At 42.9% G+C, this 23,089-nt stretch overlaps 1 protein-coding gene across 1 annotated transcript in view; it reads right to left on the reverse strand.

Annotated features, from left to right (window-relative positions):
* LOC124151838 (LIM and calponin homology domains-containing protein 1-like) overlaps window positions 1-23,089 on the reverse strand; it is a 184,468-nt gene that overhangs the window by 137,891 nt on the left and 23,488 nt on the right. The window contains exons 2-3 of the mRNA XM_046524486.2: window positions 6,800-6,873; window positions 3,672-3,741 (exon numbers count right to left, since the gene is read on the reverse strand). Coding sequence (XP_046380442.2) covers window positions 3,672-3,741; window positions 6,800-6,873 — 144 coding nt within the window. The remainder of the gene's footprint in view (window positions 1-3,671; window positions 3,742-6,799; window positions 6,874-23,089) is intronic.

The raw sequence follows: 23,089 nt of genomic DNA on the forward strand, positions 1-23,089 counted from the left end.
TCAGGAGGACATGGTGGGAGGGCTACCAACTATCAGGGAGAGTTCTACCCAAGGTGGACATGGTTGGAGGGCAGCCAACTATCAGGGAGAGATCTACCCCAGGTGGACATGGTGGGAGGGCAGTCAACTATCAGGGAGAGATCTACCCCAGGAGGATATGGTGGGAGGGCAGTCAACTATCAGGGAGAGAATTACCCCAGGAGGACATGGTGGGAGGGCAGTCAACTATCAGAGAGAGATCTACCCCCGTTGGACATGGTTGGAGGGCAGCCAACTATCAGGGACAGATCTACCCCAGGAGGACATGGTGGGGGGGGCAGTCAACTATCAGAGAGAGATCTACCCCCGTTGGACATGGTTGGAGGGCAGCCAACTATCAGGGAGAGATCTACCCCAGGAGGACATGGTGGGAGGGCAGTCAACTATCAGCGACAGATCTACCCCAGGAGGACATGGTGGGAGGGCTACCAACTATCAGGGAGAGATCTACCCCAGGAGGATATGGTGGGAGGGCTACCAACTATCAGGGAGAGATCTACCCCAGGAGGACATGGTGGGAGGGCAGTCAACTATCAGGGAGAGATCTACCCCCGGAGGACATGGTGGGAGGGCTACCAACTATCGGGGAGAGATCTACCCCAGGAGGACATGGTGGGAGGGCACTCAACTATCAGGGAGAGTTCTACCTCAGGAGGACATGGTGGGAGGGCTACCAACCATCAGGGAGAGTTCTACCCCAGGAGGGCATGGTGGGAGGGCTACCAACTATCAGGGAGAGTTCTACCTCAGGAGGACATGGTGGGAGGGCAGTCAACTATCAGGGAGAGTTCTACCCCAAGAGGACATGGTGGGAGGGCTACCAACTATCAGGGAGAGTTCTACTCCAGGAGGACATGGTGGGAGGGCAGTCAACTATCAGGGAGAGTTCTACCTCAGGAGGACATGGTGGGAGGGCTACCAACTATCAGGGAGAGATCTACCCCAGGAGGACATGGTGGGAGGGCAGTCAACTATCAGGGAGAGTTCTACCTCAGGAGGACATGGTGGGAGGGCTACCAACTATCAGGGAGAGTTCTACCTCAGGAGGACATGGTGGGAGGGCAGTCAACTATCAGGGAGAGTTCTACCCCAAGAGGACATGGTGGGAGGGCTACCAACTATCAGGGAGAGTTCTACTCCAGGAGGACATGGTGGGAGGGCAGTCAACTATCAGGGAGAGTTCTACCTCAGGAGGACATGGTGGGAGGGCTACCAACTATCAGGGAGAGATCTACCCCAGGAGGACATGGTGGGAGGGCTACCAACTATCAGGGAGAGTTCTACCCCAGGAGGAAATGGTGGGAGGGCAGTCAACTATCAGGGAGAGATCTACCCCAGGAGGACATGGTGGGAGGGCAGTCAACTATCAGGGAGAGATCTACCCCAGGAGGACATGGTGGGAGGGCTACCATTTATCAGGGAGAGTTCTACCCCAGGAACACATGGGGGGAGGGCTACCAACTATCAGGGAGAGTTCTACCCCAGGAGGACATGGTGGGAGGGCAGTCAACTATCAGGGAGAGATCTACTCCAGGAGGACATGGTGGGAGGGCTACCAACTATCGGGGAGAGTTCTACCTCAGGAGGACATGGTGGGAGGGCTACCAACTATCAGGGAGAGTTCTACCCCAGGAGGACATGGTGGGAGGGCAACAAACTATCAGGGAGAGTTCTACCCCAGGAGGACATGGTGGGAGGGCTACCAACTATCAGGGAGAGTTCTACCTCAGGAGGACATGGTCGGAGGGCTACCAACTATCAGGGAGAGATCTACCCCAGGAGGACATGGTGGGAGGGCTACCAACTATCAGGGAGAGTTCTACCTCAGGAGGACATGGTGGGAGGGCTACCAACTATCAGGGAGAGTTCTACCCAAGGTGGACATGGTGGGAGGGCTACCAACTATCAGGGAGAGTTCTACCCCAAGAAGACATGGTGGGAGGGCAGTCAACTATCAGGGAGAGATCTACCCCCGGTGGACATGGTTGGAGGGCTACCAACTATCAGGGAGAGATCTACCCCAAGAAGACATGGTGGGAGGGCAGTCAACTATCAGGGAGAGTTCTACCCCCGGTGGACATGGTTGGAGGGCTACCAACTATCAGGGAGAGTTCTACCCCCGGAGGACATGGTGGGAGGGCACTCAACTATCAGGGAGAGTTCTACCTCAGGAGGACATGGTGGGAGGGCAGTCAACTATCAGGGAGAGTTCTACCCCAAGAGGACATGGTGGGAGGGCACTCAACTATCAGGGAGAGTTCTACCCAAGGAGGACATGGTGGGAGGGCTACCAACTATCAAGGAGAGATCTACCCCAGGAGGACATGGTGGGAGGGCTACCAACTATCAGGGAGAGATCTACCTCAGGAGGACATGGTTGGAGGGCAGTCAACTATCAGGGAGAGTTGTACCCCAGGAGGACATGGTTGGAGGGCAGTCAACTATTTGTGAGAGTTCTACCCCCGGTGGACATGGTTGGAGGGCTACCAACTATCAGGGAGAGTTCTACCCCCGGAGGACATGGTGGGAGGGCAGTCAACTATCAGGGAGAGATCTACCCCAGGAGGACATGGTGGGAGGGCAGTCAACTATCAGGGAGAGATCTACCCCAGGAGGACATGGTGGGAGGGCAGTCAACTATCAGGGAGAGATCTACCCCAGGAGGACATGGTGGGAGGGCAGTCAACTATCAGGGAGAGATTTACCCCAGGAGGACATGGTGGGAGGGCTACCAACTATCAGGAAGATTATATACAGATATAGAGTAAGACTTGCTGTTTGAAACATTATGAATGTGTAGCAGGACGTCGAGTCACAAGCAGATGTCATCCATACCTTTTCAGCATGCTGACAGGGTTAACCTTTTAGGTCATATGGACAAGGCATTCGACTTTGGATCAGAAGGTCTGTTGTTCGATCCCATCACTGGACAGCAATTTTAGGCACCAACCTTTGAGCTGAGCACGTTCATATCAAATCTGAGCACAATAACTTTCAGTAGCCAACATGCAAGCCCACCCTTCTGTTGCCAGGGAGAACAGGGTGTTCGGCTCCTAGTTCAGATACCTTGTCCACATGACCAAATGGATTAACCCTAGGGCTGGGACGGGTAACTCGGGTACTCGTGTCGGGTGGTTCCTGAGTCGGACCCGGATACCCACAGGACTACCCGGACCCGTGGTTAGTCATGTGATATATTGTTTAACGGCCAAAAGATATCTGGAACTTCCACAGTTAAACTCAAAGTGATTAATGTTCGCATTTCTTTCTGACTATGCACACATTCCTTCTGACTTAATATGTTTGAATAGACATAACACTCAAATCAACTTCAGTGTATACATGACCAGATGGTTTTATACAAGTATCTAAATAGCTTTTGCCACGGCTACGGTCAAACTATTCCCAATCGGACATTTGTACCTATTTCTTGAGACCAGCAGCGGGTACTCAGGGAGGGTCGGGTAATAGTGGAGCAGGTACCTGGGTAGTAAATTTGGTCTTGTCCCAGCCCTAATTAACCCCATCATCAAGCTGAAAAGGTTAGGGTGTCATCTGTGGGATGACACACAACAACTTTTGTGTACTCTTGCACAGTGATTAAGATGATGGCCAGCTAAATGTTAACTTACCAATCCTGCTATAGGTGTGGCTTGTTTGTTGATCCTCTTGACCGAGCCAGGCCGCAAACAGTTAAGTAATCTGAACAAAAATTGTGGCTTTCTCAATGAAAATAATAACAATAGCACCATGTAGCAAAATGTCCTATGAAGATAATGTCAAAATATTTTCATTAATTTAAACATTTTTAAATCCCAACATGACAACAGTTTTTTTTGTTCATTTCAAAGGGTAAAACTGCAGGTTAATTGAAAAAAAGCCAATATTTTATCAAACAGCCACCACTGACATACACTATATAGCACATGTTGTAAGCCACCATTGACGTCCACTATATAGCACGTGTTGTAAGCCACCATTGACGTCCACTATATAGCACATGTTGTAAGCCACCATTGACATACACTATACATCATGTGTTGTCAGTCACCATTGACATACACTATATAGCATGTGTTGTCAGTCTCTATTGATGTACACTATATAGCACATGTTGTCGGTCACCATTGATGTACACGATATAGCACATGTTGTCGGTCACCATTGATGTACACGATATAGCTTGTGTTGTCAGTCACCATTGACGTACACTATATAGCATGTATTGTCAGTCACCATTGACGTCCACTATATAGCATGTGTTGTCAGTCACCATTGACATACACTATATAGCATGTGTTGTCAGTCTCTATTGACGTACACTATATAGCATGTATTGTCAGTCACCATTGACAAACACTATATAGCACATGTTGTCAGTCTCCATTGACTTAAACTATATAGTATGTGTTGTCAGTCACCACTGACGTACACTATATAGTATGTGTTGTCAATCACCATTGACATACACTATATAGTATGTGTTGTCAGTCACCATTGACATACACTATATAGTATGTGTTGTCAGTCACCATTGATGTACACTATATAGTATGTGTTGTCAGTCACCATTGACATACACTATATAGTATGTGTTGTCAGTCACCATTGACATACACTATATAGCATGTATTGTCAGTCACCATTGACATACACTATATAGCACATGTTGTCAGTCACCATTGACGTACACAATATAGCACATGTTGTCAGTCTCCATTGACGTACACAATATAGCACATGTTGTCAGTCTCCATTGACATAAACTATATAGTATGTGTTGTCAGTCACCATTGACGTACACTATATAGGACATGTTGTCAGTCTCCATTGACGTACACTATATATCATGTGTTGTCAGTCACCATTGACATACACTATATAGCATGTGTTGTAAGTCATCATTGACGTTCACAATATAGCACATGTTGTCAGTCTCCATTGACTCACACTATATAGTATGTGTTGTCAGTCACCATTGACATACACTATATATCATGTGTTGTCAGTCACCATTGACATACACTATAAAGCATGTGTTGTCAGTCACCATTGACATACACTATATAGTATGTGTTGTCAGTCTCCATTGACATACACTATATAGCATATGTTGTCAGTCACCATTGACATACACTATATAGCACATGTTGTCAGTCTCCAATGACATACCCTATATAGCACATGTTGTCAGTCACCATTGACGTACACGATATAGCACATGTTGTCAGTCTCCATTGACATACACTATATAGTATGTGTTGTCAGTCACCATTGACGTACACTATATATCATGTGTTGTCAGTCACCATTGACGTACACTATATAGTATGTATGGTCAGTCACCATTGACATACACTATATAGCATGTGTTGTCAGTCACCATTGACATACACTATATAGCATGTGTTGTCAGTCACCATTGACGTACACTATATATCATGTGTTGTCAGTCACCATTGACGTACACTATATAGCACATGTTGTCAGTCACACACTGTAAGTCAGGTGTCACAAAACATAGATGATATACACACTGCAGGTCAGGTGTAACAAAACATAGTTGATATATACACTGCAGGTCAGGTGTAACAAAACATAGATGATATACACACTGTACTGTTGACACCATTCAAATCTTATTGTGGCATAAGGTCGGAATGACATCACACGAGAAACGACGTCAGTATGACACACATACTCGTATAATAATCCCTATGTATGTATAGGGACCTACTACTTTCTATAAATATGACAAATTTCATCACAGTTTGCAACAAAATGACTGAGTAATGGCCATAAATAGCATTTCCAATATGGCTGCTGTGGAAAAATCGTAATGTCAATATGGGTGACGATTTATTTTGCAAAACTTCAGGTGCCATCATTGATGGGAACAAGGAAGACTAACTGCAATATCCAGTGACTTGCTGTCATGTACAAAGGTTATCTCATGCATAATACACTTACTGCAAGATCTTCAAGCCTGGAGTCTTGCCACATTCATAATATACTTACTGCAAGATCTTCAAGCCTGGAGACTTGACACATTCATAATATACTTACTGCAAGATCTTCAAGCCTGGAGACTGGTCAAATTCAAAATACACTTACTGCAAGATCTTCAAGCCTGGAGACTTGCCACATTCATAATACACTTACTGCAAGATCTTCAAGCCTGGAGACTTGCCACATTCATAATACACTTACTGCAAGATCTTCAAGCCTGGAGACTTGCCACATTCATAATACACTTACTGCAAGATCTTCAAGCCTGGAGACTGGTCACATTCATAATACACTTACTTCACATTCATAATACACTTACTGCAAGATCTTCAAGCCTGGAGACTTGCCACATTCATAATATACTTACTGCAAGATCTTCAAGCCTGGAGACTTGCCACATTCATAACACACTTACTGCAAGATCTTCAAGCCTGGAGACTTGACACATTCATAATACACTTACTGTAAGATCTTCAAGCCTGGAGACTTGCCACATTCATAATACACTTACTGCAAGATCTTCAAGCCTGGAGATGGGTCATATTCATAATACACTTACTGCAAGATCTTCAAGCCTGGAGACTTGCCACATTCATAATACACTTACTGCAAGATCTTCAAGCCTGGAGACTTGTCACATTCATAATATACTTACTGCAAGATCTTCAAGCCTGCAGACTGGTCACATTCATAATTCACTTACTGCAAGATCTTCAAGCCTGGAGACTGGTCACATTCATAATAAACTTACTCGCAGAGTAGTATTCCATTCTCCAGGGATTTGCGGGGGTCATCAGGATACACAAATGTCTTCCTGGTAACAGCCTGAAACAAAAGCATCTTGATGAGTACAGGACGCTCCATGTGGGTGATGGAATTTGGCAACAGTCTATACCACTGTGATACTATGACTTTTTCAGCCAAATCAGACTGTGTTAAGCACCTGATATTTCTTTAGTGGTACCTTGTATTGGCAATTTGTGATTGAAAACTGACATCATCAGACAGCCAAATGATCATCCATAATTTATCAACAGATAATGAAAGTTCAGGATGAATTATGCATGCATGTACTGGTATCCTTTAGTGAATCAACAGTATTAATTCTTCAGTGTCATAATTGTTCACCTACTTGACTGCTATGAAGAAGAGACAACATACTGCTCTGTTGACAAGTGAACACTACTTCCATGTTGCGAGTGAGTGAGTGAGCCGCTTTTAGCAATATTCAAGTAATACCATGGCAGAAATGGGCTTCACACATTGTATCCATGTTGGGAATCAAACCCGGGCCCTCGGCGTGATGAGCAAATGATTTAACCACTTGGCTACCCTACCACCTCTGTCTTCACATGAGTGAGTTGGGTTAAACACCACTTTGAACAGTACGCAAGTTGTATCACAGCATGTTTGCTTGATGTGGGAGGAAATCCACAAGCATGGGTATGGTGCTGACAAACCTAGAAACAAATTGGGGTAAAGCAGGATTTGAATACACAAGCCGAGGTTTCTGGTGTGCCCAAGGGACGCAACTCTGCACAGTTAATTGCACAAGAAGTAGTTTGGGTTTATCTTGCTCATTGTCTTCGCGACAATTTTACTCGTGGATACTTGTGGAGCAAAGACAAATGCATAACTGCAAATACATCTCCCTGACCTCAAGATCTCTACAGCAAACCTCATGGTAATGAAACACCAATTCATAATATTTTGGTTTACTGAATAAACAATGAAACTTGTGTTTGTCCATTCCTCACCATGGTTATCTGAAGACAAGGTTATCTTGTGCAATTGTCTTGTGAAATAAGGCGGAAATAACTATAAGCTGTACACAGCTGCCGGCTTCCAGGTCATGCACAGAGAATTGGGAGGTCATAGCCCCAGGGTAAACCACCCGTTCACAAGTGTTTGATAATGGTCTACTGGACTAATGTTCTACTGGACTAATGGTCAAACTTGTCTGAGCTGACTTGTCTACTAAGGGACTTCAGTTCGGGAGCCCATGCTGTAGTTTTGTTTCAACGTTTGCTTGGCCCACTGGTTTCCATCTGGCCATAGGATTGGGATGAGCAAGGAGTGCATGACAGCAGTGGTCTTTACAGGCAGACAGGAACCCTGGCTGACCTCTGCTTTGTCCAGCTTCAGCTGATTGCAGTTTAGCAAATGTTAGTTTTTGATCCTCACATTAGAGTCAGGTAGAGCTGTATTGTATATTACCACCCATGGGCGGAAACAGCTTTTTTGCAAAAGGGGGGGTGCACAATTAAGATCTATTTATTGTCTTTGGTGGTAATTTATACAGAAATACAGATTTTTTTCGAAATAAAAAGGGGGGGTACGCACCCCTGCACCACCCCTCTGTATCCGCCCATGCCACAATCGGAAATAGTTCATTAAATATGATTACAGACCCGCCGACTCGAATTTTTGAAAAAATGTAAAAAGAATTGTGTAAAAAATTTAGTTATTTTATTTGTTATCATCACCTTTTAATAAAAAAACATATGTGATGTTATAACAATCTATTTGGGGTTAAATGAGCCATGCCTTTTGTGGGTATTTTCGCCATCAAGTCCTAAAATTATTTTTGAGTTACATGAGACTGCCAGTGGCATAATTCAGGCAACTGAATTCAAAAAAAGTATAAAACAAAACCTCTCTCAAAGATTACAAGAAACTGATGATAATGTAAAGTATTAAGAACTATTATTTATTGAACTTGTGCAATGTTAAGAGTAAGTTAATGAAATGCATAAGATAATAACTGCAATCATAAACTTTTGAGTTTCATAACAGGATTATATGTAGTAGAGTCAAATGAAGGCGACCATCTTGAATTCAAGATGGACGACATTGACTACACGATAAATAAATACAAATATTTTGTATCTGATCCAAGTAGGATTCCTAAGAAATGACAATACAGACTAGAATGAAGACCACAAACAATATTTTGACATGGTCTATGTAACCATGACAAATGCATTCCTGCTGATATTTGTGTGAAAAAAACAACAGACCCCACCCCCAGAACAATCCAAATAAAACATATTTCCCCAACCTTGATTTTCTTTGGGTTTTTTATAGTGACCAATAACACCCTTCTGGTGAGTTTAAACACAAATTTGGCCTGTTATCAGAAATGTCCAGGTCCATTGCAATTTCTACTGGACTAATGTCGTACATGCCAATAAATACCATGTACCCAACAATATCTGCTGTTTGTTAGTTTTATTCCCATCACTGGAAAAAGTTGTTCAAGAAACTATCATGTTGTTATGTGTACAAGTTGACATCTTGAACGGAGGGGGTAATATCGCAAACACTCATTGCACATGCAATGACAGCATAAGATTTTTGTCTGTTGTCTAACGCCGCACTCAGCAATATTCCAGCTACATGATGGCAGTCTGTAAATAATAGTCTGGACCAGACAATCCAGTGATTGATATCATGAGGATCGATCCACGCAATTGGGATACGATAACATGCATCAACCAAGTCAGTGAGCCTGACCACCCGATCCATAGCATGAGAGGGGCCGTCTCATAATTTTTATTGCAATCATACTCGCTCATGAGTTATTTTGCAATTCATTGTTCTCATTTGGAGCCAAACGGACTGTAATTTCCACTGTTTCTCCTTTCATGAACAAAATTCAATGTGAATCATATTCATGTGTGAAGACAAGTTTCTGCCATCCTGCACATCTGTTACAAATCAATATTTCAACCTGCCAACTCTTTGTACATTTTTCCCTTGATGGACCAGCCAAACATCCCTTTCAGGCTATTCCAAACACCCTTGTCTGGCTATTCTGAACACCCTTGTCAAGGCTATTCCAAAAACCTGTGTCCGGCTATTCCTAACACCCGTGTCTAGCTATTCCAAATACCCATGTCAGGCTATTCCCCACACCTATGTCAGGCTATTCCCCACACCTAGGTCAGGCTATTCCACACACCTAGGTCAGGCCATTCCCCACACTTATGTCAGGCTATTCCAAACACCTGTGTCTCAAGCTATTCCAAACACTTGTGTGTCAGGCTATTCCATACACCTGTGTCTCAGGCTATTCCACACACCCGTGTGTCAGGCTATTCCAAACACCCGTGTCTCAAGCTATTCCAAACACTCGTGTGTCAGGCTATTCCAAACACCCGTGTCAGGCTATTCCACACACCTGTGTGTCAGGCTATTCTAAACACCGGTGTCAGGCTATTCCAAACACCTGTGTGTCAGGCTATTCTAAACACCTGTGTCGGGGTATTCCAAACACCCGTGTCTCAGGCTATTCCAAACACCCATGTCATCCCGTGTCAGGCTATTCCAAACACCCGTTGCAGGCTATTCCAAACACCTGTGTCTCAGGCTATTCCAAACACCCATGTGATCCCGTGTCAGGCTATTCCAAACACCCGTGTCTCAGGCTATTCCAAACACCCATGTCATCCCATGTCAGGCTATTCCAAACACCTGTGTCTCAGGCTATTCCAAACACCCATGTCATCCCGTGTCAGGCTATTCCAAACACCCATGTCAGGCTATTCCAAACACCTGTGTGTCAGGCTATTCCAAACACCCATGTCATCCCGTGTCAGGCTATTCCAAACACCCGTGTCTCAGGCTATTCCAAACACCCATGTCATCCCGTGTCAGGCTATTCCAAACACCCGTGTCAGGCTAATCCAAACACCCATGTCATCCCGTGTCAGGCTTTTCCAAACACCCGTGTCTCAGGCTATTCCAAACACCCATGTCATCCCGTGTCAGGCTATTCCAAACACCCGTGTCAGGCTAATCCAAACACTAATGTCAGGCTATTCTTAACACCCATGTCAGGCTATTCCACACACCCGTGTCAGGCTTTTCCAAACACCTGTGTGTCAGGCTTTTCCAAACACTCGTGTCAGGCTATTACAAACACCCGTGTCTCAGGCTATTCTAAACACTTGTGTGTCAGGCTATTCCAAACACCTGTGTGTCAGGGTATTCCAAACACCCATGTCATCCCGTGTCAGGCTATTCCAAACACCTGTGTCTCAGGCTATTCCAAACACCCATGTCATCCTGTGTCAGGCTATTCCAAACACCCATGTCTGGCTATTCCAAACACCTGTGTGTCAGGCTAATCCAAACACTTATGTCAGGCTATTCCAAACACACGTGGCAGGCTATTCCAAACACCCGTGTGTCAGGCTATTCCAAACACCCGTGTCGGGCTATTCCAAACACCCGTGTCTCAGGCTATTCCAAACACCCATGTCATCCCTTGTCAGGCTATTCCAAACACCCGTGTCTCAGGCTATTCCAAACACCCATGTCATCCTGTGTCAGGCTATTCCAAACGCCCATGTCAGGCTATTCCAAACACCTGTATGTCAGGCTATTCCAAACACTTATGTCCGGCTATTCCAAACACCTGTGAATCAGGCTAATCCAAACACCTGTGTCAGGCTATTCCAAACACCCGTGTCAGGCTATTCCAAACACCCGTGTCAGGCTATTCAAAACACCCGTGTCAGGCTAATCCAAACACCCATGTCAGGCTATTCAAAACACCCGTGTCAGGCTATTCCAAACACCCATGTCAGGCTAATCCAAACACCCGTGTCAGGCTAATCCAAACACCTGTGTCAGGCTAATCCAAACACCTGTGAGTCAGGCTAATCCAAACACCCGTGTCAGGCTAATCCAAACACCTGTGAATCAGGCTAATCCAAACACCCGTGTCAGGCTAATCCAAACACTCGTGTCAGGCTAATCCAAACACCTGTGAGTCAGGCTAATCCAAACACCTGTGTCAGGCTAATCCAAACACCTGTGAATCAGGCTAATCCAAACACCTGTGAGTCAGGCTAATCCAAACACCCGTGTCAGGCTATTCAAAACACCCGTGTCAGGCTAATCCAAACACCCATGTCAGGCTATTCAAAACACCCGTGTCAGGCTATTCCAAACACCCGTGTCAGGCTATTCAAAACACCCATGTCAGGCTATTCAAAACACCAATGTCAGGCTATTCTAAACACCTGTGTGTCAGGCTATTCCAAACACCTGTGTCTCAGGCTATTCCAAACACCTGTGTCAGGCTATTCCAAACACCTGTGTGTCAGGCTATTGCAAACACCCGTGTCAGGCTATTCCAAACACCCGTGTCTCAGGCTAGTCCAAACACCCATGTCAGGCTATTCCAAACACCCGTGTGTCAGGCTATTCCAAACACTTATGTCAGGCTATTCCAAACACCCATGTCTGGCTATTCCAAACACCCGTGTCATGCTATTCTAAACACCCATGTCAGGCTATTCCAAACACCCGTGTCAGGCTATTCCACACACCCGTGTCAGGCTTTTCCAAACACCTGTGTGTCAGGCTATTCCAAACACCCGTGGCAGGCTATTCCAAACACCCGTGTCTCAGGCTATTCCAAACACCCATGTCAGGCTATTCCAAACACCTGTGTCTCAGGCTATTCCAAACACCCATGTCAGGCTATTCTAAACCCCCGTGTCATCTATTCCAAACACCTGTGTGTCAGGCTATTCCAAACACTTATGTCAGGCTATTCCAAACACCTAGGTCAGGCTATTCCAAACACCTGTGTGTCAAGCTATTCAACACACCTGTGTCATCTATTCCAAACACCCGTGTCAGGCTATTCCAAACCTCGTGTCATCTATTCCAAACACCCCTGTCAGGCTATTCCAAACACTTATGCCAGACTATTCCAAACACCCGTGTCAAGCTATTCTACACACCCGTGTGTCAGGCTATGTGTATGTGTCAGGCTATTCCAAACACCCATGTGTCAGGCTATTCCACACACCACTGTCAGGCTATTCCACACAATACTGTCAGGCTATTCCATCATGTGTGATTGCAATGACATGTCCTCGCTGTTCCAGTCAGCAGTGTACCAGCTGAAAGTGGGCTTAGCCTACAGAATCGTATTCACATTGATAGTCAAAAGTGCCTTAATCTAAGAACAATCAGATGATATCAAATATGAAGTCTTTGATACTAAGCATTCATAACTTTGGAGAACATGAATACATGACACTTTTGTATGCATAGCAACATCTTTTATTCTTTGTACAACGATTCAGAGCTACTTCTCGCTCCTTCATCAGGTGAATGCTGCATAGAGTACTACCTATATATCATAATGTTTACACAACACAAGGTGGGATGAATGTACAAAGATAACAACAAAATGACAAAGCCAATGGCATAGGATTAATGTACAAAGATAACAATATAATGACGAAGCCGATGGAATAGGATTAAGATAAAATTATAATGACGAAGCCAATGAGATTAAGAGGAGAGGAACAATTTAGTCCACTAAAGGTGTAGCGGTGACAAGGATCTGGCTAGTGTGACACAAGCAATAAGGTTATCAAGATGTCCATTGTGGTAGATGATGTGATTATAGGAGTACACACAGTATACTGATTCCGAGCCGACCAGTCCTTGACTTAGCCCCTTAATGCCGAGCGCCAGACAGGGTAACAACAAGTACCATCTTTCAACGTTTCTTGGTATGACGCAGCCAGGGATCGAACCCAGGAGCTTCTGCTCTCTGGGCGTACGCTCTACAACTAGACCACGGAGGCAGTCAGAAACACTGTGACTTTCCAGGGTCTTGCTGTTTGGATTACAAAAACAATATTCTGATGTACAATAGTCAAACAACAACGAATATGACTTTTTACAGGTTAAACTATAGCATTTATTATTTATGTGTGTATGTATCAATAGCCCGAATCTGAAAATAATTTTGCCCCCAAAAAATTGTAAACAGTATAGAAAGACATTTTGAGTACATTTAGTAAAATCTAAGAACTTTTTACATTTGTATACTTATCCTGCATTACTACTTAGTGCATTTACTGCTGTTTTTTGACAGAATGGTGAACTGTGTGAAGTCCAGCTGAGGGCATGTAGTAATGCAGGATAAGTATGCACATGTAAAAAAATTTAGATTTTACAAAACAATTTAACTTGTCCTGCATTACTCCTTAATGCATTTTTATCCGACCGTACGGCAGGTGGGCATTCCTTCAGATGTGATCCATAAAATACCCTTGTCAAGGTCCGATGAACCAGCACCACAAGTTATTACCGGAAAACCCATGACCATTCCTGTCAGAAGGAAACGAGAGTTGAGGCAATAGGAAAACCTGAATAGGTGGTAGAAATTTAATGAGTCGGGTAGCCAAAACCTAGAACTGAATGCAGTAAAGCCCTCTATTCTGGGGTGATAAATATTATTGCTTTCGTTTGAAGGATGAATTAGAAGGAAATTACTTTTTCCTAGCGGTGTGTAGCGTTAATGTAAGTGAGTAGTCCGCCCCGCTAGGTGGCGTTAAAACTGGGGTACTTAAGGAGTGTTAAGATTTGAATTGTTCATTCTCGCTCTAAGTGCAAGCACGGCCATTAGATTATTCTAGTCATGAATACCAACGCCAAACTTGATGCTATACTACAGCAATTAGATACCAACAAAGCTCAGTTTGAATTGTGGCTCAATGACCGCATCGGAGCGTTGAGGGAAGAATTCAGCCAGACCGCTAAAGATTTAAAGAAACTGCGAGCTGAAAAAGACTATTCGTGGAGTCGGGAAGGTAATAAAATCCAACACAGTTTCAACGAAGAAACGGTAGACTCACTTACTCAAGTTTTGGTAGCTATACAAAATCAACGTTTCCAGGACTGTGAAACGTATATCACGTCAGATATTGCAAGGATCCAGCAACGCAATAAACTTTGCAGATTCTTCCGAGGGTGGATGGGAGACGGTCCGGAACTATGTTTCCAATGAACTTGCCAATGATTCGGACGACGACAGGAAGATTACGAGGGCCGACAATAAAGCTGTTCGGAAATTACGTCAGAAACGTTCACGCCAAGCGCCGTATCCAAGTAGGTCATCCAAGATCAGAAACCTTTACCTGGCCCGTGCAAGGTGCTTTTCTTCCTGCTTCTTCTGTGCAACATATTCAACCTATCACAAACCAGCCTTTTCGTGCCAAAGGTCAGAGGACAGGAGCATGCTTTACGTGCGGTGACTTCAGTCACTTCAGAAGAGACTGTCCCCAAAACAACAACGTGTCAGCCCAGAGACTGTCCAGTTTTGCTGCCGGAGGCTCATCCCAAGGGAATCAATAGTTCGCAAGACCTGTCAGTTGAGTATTTCAGTCATGATGGCGTTGTTGATGATTTGCAATTTTCTCAAAATATTACAGATGACTATTATGAGTATGAGCAAGGTACAGCTGAAATTGTGGTTAGGGGGCGTCTCAAGAGCAGGTTGCAATTCTGGATAAATATTGGTTCTTCACATTTTGTTGTAGATTTGATTGCTAATGGGTATAAGATCCCATTTATATTTCAACCGCCTTCTATGTATGCAAGAAATAACCAATCAGCTTTCAAACACAAAGACTTTGTCACACAGGCTATTGATGAACTGGAGACGAAAAGTCTCATATGCGAGTGTGATACTCCTCCTACTATCGTCAGTCCACTGTCCGTATCAGTCCAGTCTTCCGGGAAGAAGAGAATAATTTTAGATCTTCACAGAATTAAGTTATGTGTACAAACAGAGTGTGAAATATGAGGATTGGAAGATAGCTTTGAATTACATCAGAGAAAATGACTGGCTCATAAAATTTGATATCCATTCTGCTTATCACCACATTGATATTTTTCCCCCTCATACTGATTATCTCGGATTTTCATGGGCTCATCAAACAGGAATCGTTCACTATTACAAATTCCTTGTGCTTCCCTTTGGATTAACATCAGCTCCATATGTGTTCACCAAAGTTATAAGACAGTTGGTTAAGAAATGGAGGTATGAGGGATACAGAATAGTAACTTTCTTAGATGATGGTATTCTTTCAGGTTCTTCACGGGACGAGGCACACGCGTCGGGTGCAGCTATTAAGCAGGATCTACTCGGATCAGGTTTCGTTCCTAAAGTAGAAAAGTCCCTTTGGTTGCCGTCTCAGTCAATTGAGTGGTTAGGTTTCAGGATTGATACAACATGATCTATGATCATGAGTGTTCCTGACAGAAAAAGGGATAAGGTATTGAAGTGCATTACCGTGTTATTACAATCTAACCATAGCTTTTTCCCCAGTGAAATACATAGCTTCTGTCGTTGGTCAGATAATGTCTATGAAAATTGTGATGGGTCCAATCTCTCAGCTGATGACAAGATCTCTGAGTAATGATGTTGTTGCATCCCCGTCTTGGCATAGCTATATTGTGTTGTCAGATTCAAGTATCAAACAGTTGCAGTTTTGGTCATGTAGCTTACATAAGTATTGTTCCTGATATCTGGTTCAGACAACAGTTTCAAGGAAACTAGTATATTCAGATGCCAGCGATAGTGGTTACGGTGGCTACTGTGTGGAATTGGATAATGTCCCTTCCCATGGGCAGTGGTCAAGGGACGAGGCAATGCTTAGCTCGACGTGGAGGGAACTGAAAGCTGTGCATATGGTGTTGCAGAGTTTTGTGTCTAGTTTATCACACCAGAGTATCAAGTGGTTCACAGACAATAAAAATGTTGCAACAATTATTGAGAAAGGGAGTATGAAGATCCACTTACAGTCACTTGCTTTAGAAATATTTGACTTATGTGTGAAGAATGGTATTGATCTACATTTACAGTGGATCCCTCGCTATGAGAACCAGAAAGCAGATTAACTTAGTCGTATGGTCGACTATGATGACTGGGGTATTGCTAAAAGCATATTTCAAAACGTGAATGGCAAGTGGGGCCCTCATGATGTTGATCCGTTTGCGACCTATTATAACACCCAATTAGAGGTATTCAATTCACGTTATAGCAACCCTGGATGTGCTGCTGTGGACTGCTTTACTGTGAACTGGAAAGGAACAATGAGCTGGATTGTGCCCCCAATTTGTTTGATTCCACAAACAAACAAGCATCTAGCACAATGTGGTGCTACGGGTACACTTGTCGTCCCCGAGTGGCATTCTGCTAGTTTCTGGCCTTGATTAAATTCAAATTCAATGTTTATTCCGCAAGTTAAAAGTTGTATGTATTTGCCTACTTCCAGAGAGTCTTATATAGCTAGTAGGATTCCAGGAGGAATGTTTGGTGAAACAGATTTGCAATTTAACATGCTTGCTCTTCTTGTAGATTATCGCTGATTGATGTTTTCAATGTAACAGAAGTGTTCCAGTGTACATATAAAAATGAGCTTGATTATCTTCCTGTTCCTATTCGCAAGCTGGCTAACGGTCTGCCGGACCTGTTGTCAGAGTCGAGAGCCGAGTCCACTGTCAAGAAATATACATATGGTTTTGTTGCTTGGCAAAGGTGGGCAAAAATAAATGATATGCCGGATGTATTACCTATTTCGCACCTGCATTGTGCTATTTATCTTTTATCTATTGTCCAACAGAGTGATACAGTGTCACCTGTCATTACAGCCTTCTATAGCTTAAGGCATGCACATTGTAGTGTGGGGCTTGAGAGTCCTACTGAAAATGGTCTTGTGAAAAATGTGTTGGAAGCAGCTAAATGTAAATTGGCTAAGTCTGTTGTTAAGAAGGAGCCAGTTACTGTTGCTATTCTTAAGAGGTTGTACGATTCAAAAATTGTAAAATGCATCTTTGTCTGATTTGAGAATACTAGCAATGTGCTTGTTGGCTTATGCTGGATTCTTAAGATCTTCTGAACTGATTAATATTTCTCGTTCGGATATAATATTTTATGATTCTCACATGACAGTTTTTATTGAAAAGTCTAAAACAGATGTATATAGAGACGGAGCCTGGCTCGTTATCAGTAGAACTCAATCGAAATTGTGTCCAGTTGAATGTTTGAAACAATATCTAAAACTTGCAGGTATTCCGGCAGATTCTGATCAGTATGTTTTCAGAAACCTCAGTAAATGTGCGTCTGGTTATGTGTTAAGAAAAGGCAACAATCCTATGTCTTACACTAGACTGAGGGAACTTTTCTTAGATGCATTGTCCCCCTTTGTTACGAACATTAAAAGTTATGGTCTACACAGTCTACGTAGTGGTGGTGCTACAGCAGCAGGGAACAGCGGTATACCAGCCCGTATGTTTAAAAGACATGGAAGATGGAAAAGTGAGAATGCTAAGGACGGATATATTAAGGATAGTATTAACAATAGAATGAAAGTTTCCCTTTCTCTTGGTCTTTGACTTTCTTTGTAGCTCTCGGCCGTGCAACGCACAGCGTGTTCCATTCTTAAGAGTGTTGTTGTAATGTTGCGTAACTGGGTTGGAGAACACCCGTTTCTGGAGTTAAAAACAAGACTCAAAAACGTAAAATGCTTCGCGGAAAAACGCACGTGAAATCCGTGATTCGAAGTCCAGCTGTGGCTTCGAAATCCATGTACTAATCAGTCGAGCCTGGGTTGTCAAAGGGGCAACATATCCATTATTCCCGGTAAGGGATGTTTTGTTGGGCTCGGCTCAAAGCTGATCTTGGTTAGGTCAGACTGTTGTCAGATGGGCAACAGGAGAAACTAGTTCCAGTAAGGGACCTTGAATTTATGTTTAACAGAAACAACTGTTAGAAAAAGCAAACAACATGTCTCCATTGTTTGGGAGACGATTGTAAATACATTTGTAAATACTTGTGGGATAATTAAAGGTGTAAAAGTTAATTTTGTCTTTTCATTTTGGATGGTTAACGAATCATCACTTCATTTATTGGTTGGTTTTGAAAATGAGTTTCTGAAGTAATTTGAAACTGTTTGATATTGTTATCACTAAGTTGAACTGAAGTCAAGCCTCAAAGGCAGTATTTGAGTTTTATATGCACTTTTGTTTAGGCTGTTAAAATGTCCTATTTGGATTATGTGGAATATGTTCCCAATGAGCATAGAGCTCAAGGGATAGATGAGCACGATATCGGCCAGATAATTCGTGGTTTAAAACATCAAAAGGCAAAAGCTAAAACAGCCTTTACAAAAGCAAAAAATCGTCTGTGTAGTTTAGTTGAGGATCAAGATGAACCATCCCGTCAAGCGGTACGAGATGGTATTGATCAGGTCAATTCATTACAGGTTGAGGCAATAGATATCATGGTTAAATTATCAAGTGCTTATGATAGTATTGACGAAAAACAAAATGTCAGAAAGACTGATTATGAAATTTCCTGTATGGAAGATGAAGCAGCTGAAGCTGTTGGTGATGCACAGGAATATTTAGATAGTTCTCGCAGTCGAAAAAATGCATCTAGTCATAAATCTACAGCCAGTCGTAGATCAAATACTGTACAATCACACAAATCACAAGCACATGAGGGTTCGTCTCAAAGGAGACCACCACGTGACCATGAACTGGAAACACGTGTTCTGTCTCAAAGGCAACAAACACATGAGTCAATACCTAACTTAAACGCACATGATAATGGTTCTTCTCACAGAAGAAATGAACGTGCGTCAAATCATGAGGTCAAACAATCTAGAGATTCGGAAAGGTCAGGGTATGACACTGCTGAACGTTGTCTTAGAAATGACTATGTAAATTATAGCACAGCCATCGGCAATGACATGTGGAAGCAGTTAAAGCGTGTATCCATTCCAGTCTTTTCAGGAAATGTAAAAACTTATGAAAGCTGGAAAGCTGCTTTCATGACGTGCATTGACATGGCTCCTGCTACCCCCGAATACAAACTTCTCCAGTTACGTCAATATCTATCAGGTGAAGCTCTTAAAGTTGTTGAAAGCTTGGGACATAGTGCTGTTGCATATGATGTCGCCCTAGAGCGACTTGATAGGAAATATGGCGGTAAGAGACGTCAGATTGCCATTCAGTTAGATCAGTTAAGCAATTTCAAACCCATTCGTGAAGGTCAAGCACATGATGTCGAATTATTTGCAGACATCTTAGACATTGCAGTGGTGAATTTGCGAGAGCAGGATAGGGTAGAGGAGTTGGGCAATGGATTACTCTATGCTACACTATTAAAGAAAATGACTGAATCAATGGTCGCTCGTTATGAAAGATGGGTTTATGAACTTAACAGACAGCATTCTGTTGAGTCATTGCGTGAATGGGTTATGCAAGAGGCAGAATTCCTGACAACTGCTTCTGAAATTATTCACGGTGTTGTTCCAAAGAACAGGTCAGATCAAAAGGTTAGCAATTCAGAGCAAAAGAAGAAGTTGTCTTCTACCTTTCTTAGCTCTAAGGTTGAATCTAGTGAGGCAAAAAGATGCATCCTATGTCATGAAGGACACGATATATGGGCGTGTAGTGTATTTCTGGCCATGAAGGTGGAAGATAGGTGGAACGCAGCTAAAAAAGCAAATCTTTGTTTCCACTGTCTTGGCAAAGGTCATCACAACAAAAGTTGTAAACGTATGAATCTGTGTGGTATTAATGGATGCAGAAAAGCCCACAACCGATTACTTCACAGACAACCTGAAAATACAACCTTTGATTCAACCGCTTCGCATCTCACAACGGGAGATAAAAAAAGCTACTGCTCGAAATAGTGCTTCTTCAGATGGTGAAATGGTTTCCACTGAAGATAGATCTCATGCTACATTGCCTCACGTTAAGCAGAAACATGTAACTGCTCTAAGAACTGTACCGGTTGTTTTGTCTAGTGAAGGTAAACGCATCATTGTTAATGCCTTATTAGATGATGCTAGTACAAGATCGTACATTAATGCAGAAATTGCAGCAGAAATGGGTTTGCAAGGTCAACTACAGAAAATCTCTGTAAATGTTCTCAATGGTAAAATTGAAACCTTTCAAACAAAACCAGTGGAGTTTACACTTAAAAGCTTAGATGGTGTTGTCAATATGCAATTTGCAGCTCTTACAGCAAACAGAGTAACAGGCAATATGACAACCATTGACTGGCAGAAGTGCAAGCATAAGTGGAGTCATCTGAAAAACATTGAATTCCCTAGCACAAATTATGGATCCACTGTTGACTTGCTAATAGGCATTGATTACCTAGAACTCCATTGCTGTTATGAGGAAGTTTGTGGTAAACCTGGAGAGCCCATAGCAAGGAGGACACCTTTGGGCTGGACATGTATTGGCAATGTTGGAAAGCAAACACCTCTTCAGACATCTTTTGTGGATGCTTATTTCACGCATGAGGCTGATAATGAACTTGATCATTTGATGCAAAAATTCTGGGAAGTTGAAGATATCAAATCTGACTTTCCCTCTACATGGACTCCAGATGATAGGTTGGCTGTAGACAAAGTCCAAAGTACACTTATGTTTGATGAAGGGCGTTACAAAATAGGAATCCCTTGGAAAGAAAAAAGTAGATGTTTGCCTAACAACTATGAAATGGCAGCCAGTCGTCTCAGAAGTATAGAGAAAAAGCTTATGAAAAATCCAAATGTTGCCACTGAATATGAAAATGTCATCCAACAGTATTTGTCTAAGGAATACATTCGCAAAGTAAATGTGGATGAAATATCTGAAGGAAAGTGGTATTTGCCCCATTTCCCAATCATGAAACCTGACAGAGCAACAACTAAGGTACGCTTAGTGTTCGATGCATCTGCTAGATATGAAGGCATGTCCTTGAATGATGCAATTTATTCAGGTCCCAAATTGCAGCGTGAACTGTTTGATGTACTGCTCCGTTTCAGAAAGCATCCTGTTGCAGTTATGTGTGATATTGAAGCAATGTATCTCCAGATTGAAATGCTTCAAGCAGATAGACCCTATCATAGATTTCTGTGGCGTTCTATGAAAACGGATGGGCCTATAGAAGTATATGAGTGGAGTAGAGTAGTATTTGGAGTAACATCATCTCCATTTCTTGCACAGTATGTCACTCAAGAACATGCCAGGTCATATGCATCAGAGTTCCCTTTAGCAGCTGAAACCGTGTTAAACTCAACTTACATGGATGATGGCATGGACTCGGTTGAGACTGAAGAAATAGGTGTTGAGCTCTATCAACAGTTATCAGAGTTGTGGTCTAAAGCTGGTATGCATGCTCGAAAATAGTTGTCAAATTCGTTGAAGGTACTTGAACACATTCCTGAAGGCGACAGGGTATCTGAAGTAGATATTAGCAAAGGCTACTTACCTTCATTGAAGACACTTGGGCTTCTTTGGCATGCTGAAAAAGATACATTTGTATTCAAATCTGACTTATTTGAAAAAGGAGGCAAAATTACCAAAAGGACATTTCTCAGCACAATAGCAAAACTCTTTGATCCTTTGGGTTTCATTTGTCCATTCACAATCACTGCTAAGATATTGTTGCAGGAATCATGGATGATAGGCTGTGGATGGGATGATGACATCAATGGTGATCTAAAAGACAAGATATCATTGTGGCTTAGAGAAGTGAATGATATGCATGGTGTTGAAGTTCCACGATGTCTTTTTAAAGACTACTCGGGAAGTGCATTTTATCATGTATTTGTTGATGCATCACAAGAGGCTTATGGTGCAGCTGTCTATGCTGTTCATACTGACTCTGATGGTAAAACAACAAGTCAGTTAGTTGCTGCCAAAAGTCGGGTAGCACCATTGAAAGCTGTGAGTATCCCACGTTTGGAGCTAATGGCTGCAGTTATTGGACTTGAGCTTGCAGTTGCAGTTGTCAAAGCAATGAACTTTGACCTGAAGAGTGTGATATTCTGGTCAGACAGCAATAATGTGCTCTGTTGGATAAAAAGCAACAGCCGTTCATTCAAAACATTCGTTGCCAACAGAATTGGAAAAATACAAGCTGCAACTAATCCCTCTCAGTGGAATTATGTCCCTTCAGAATTGAATCCTGCAGACATGATATCCCGTGGTGTATCATCTTCTATTATGCTAAACAGCATGTGGTGGTGCGGACCAGATTTCCTACAGCAAGGGGAAAATAACTGGCCAAAACAAAACGTGACCTCCCTTCAGAAAAAGTCCAATAGCGCTATCTTAAAAAGTAACAGTGCTTACGTTATTGATGACTGCATTGAAGATGAATGCCGATTAGAGCCAGCACGATATTCCAGTTGGACAAAACTCACTAGAGTAA

This window comes from Haliotis rufescens, unplaced genomic scaffold (genome assembly GCF_023055435.1).
Source record: "Haliotis rufescens isolate VD_foot unplaced genomic scaffold, xgHalRufe1.0.p SCAF_7, whole genome shotgun sequence".
Lineage (NCBI taxonomy): Eukaryota > Metazoa > Mollusca > Gastropoda > Lepetellida > Haliotidae > Haliotis > Haliotis rufescens.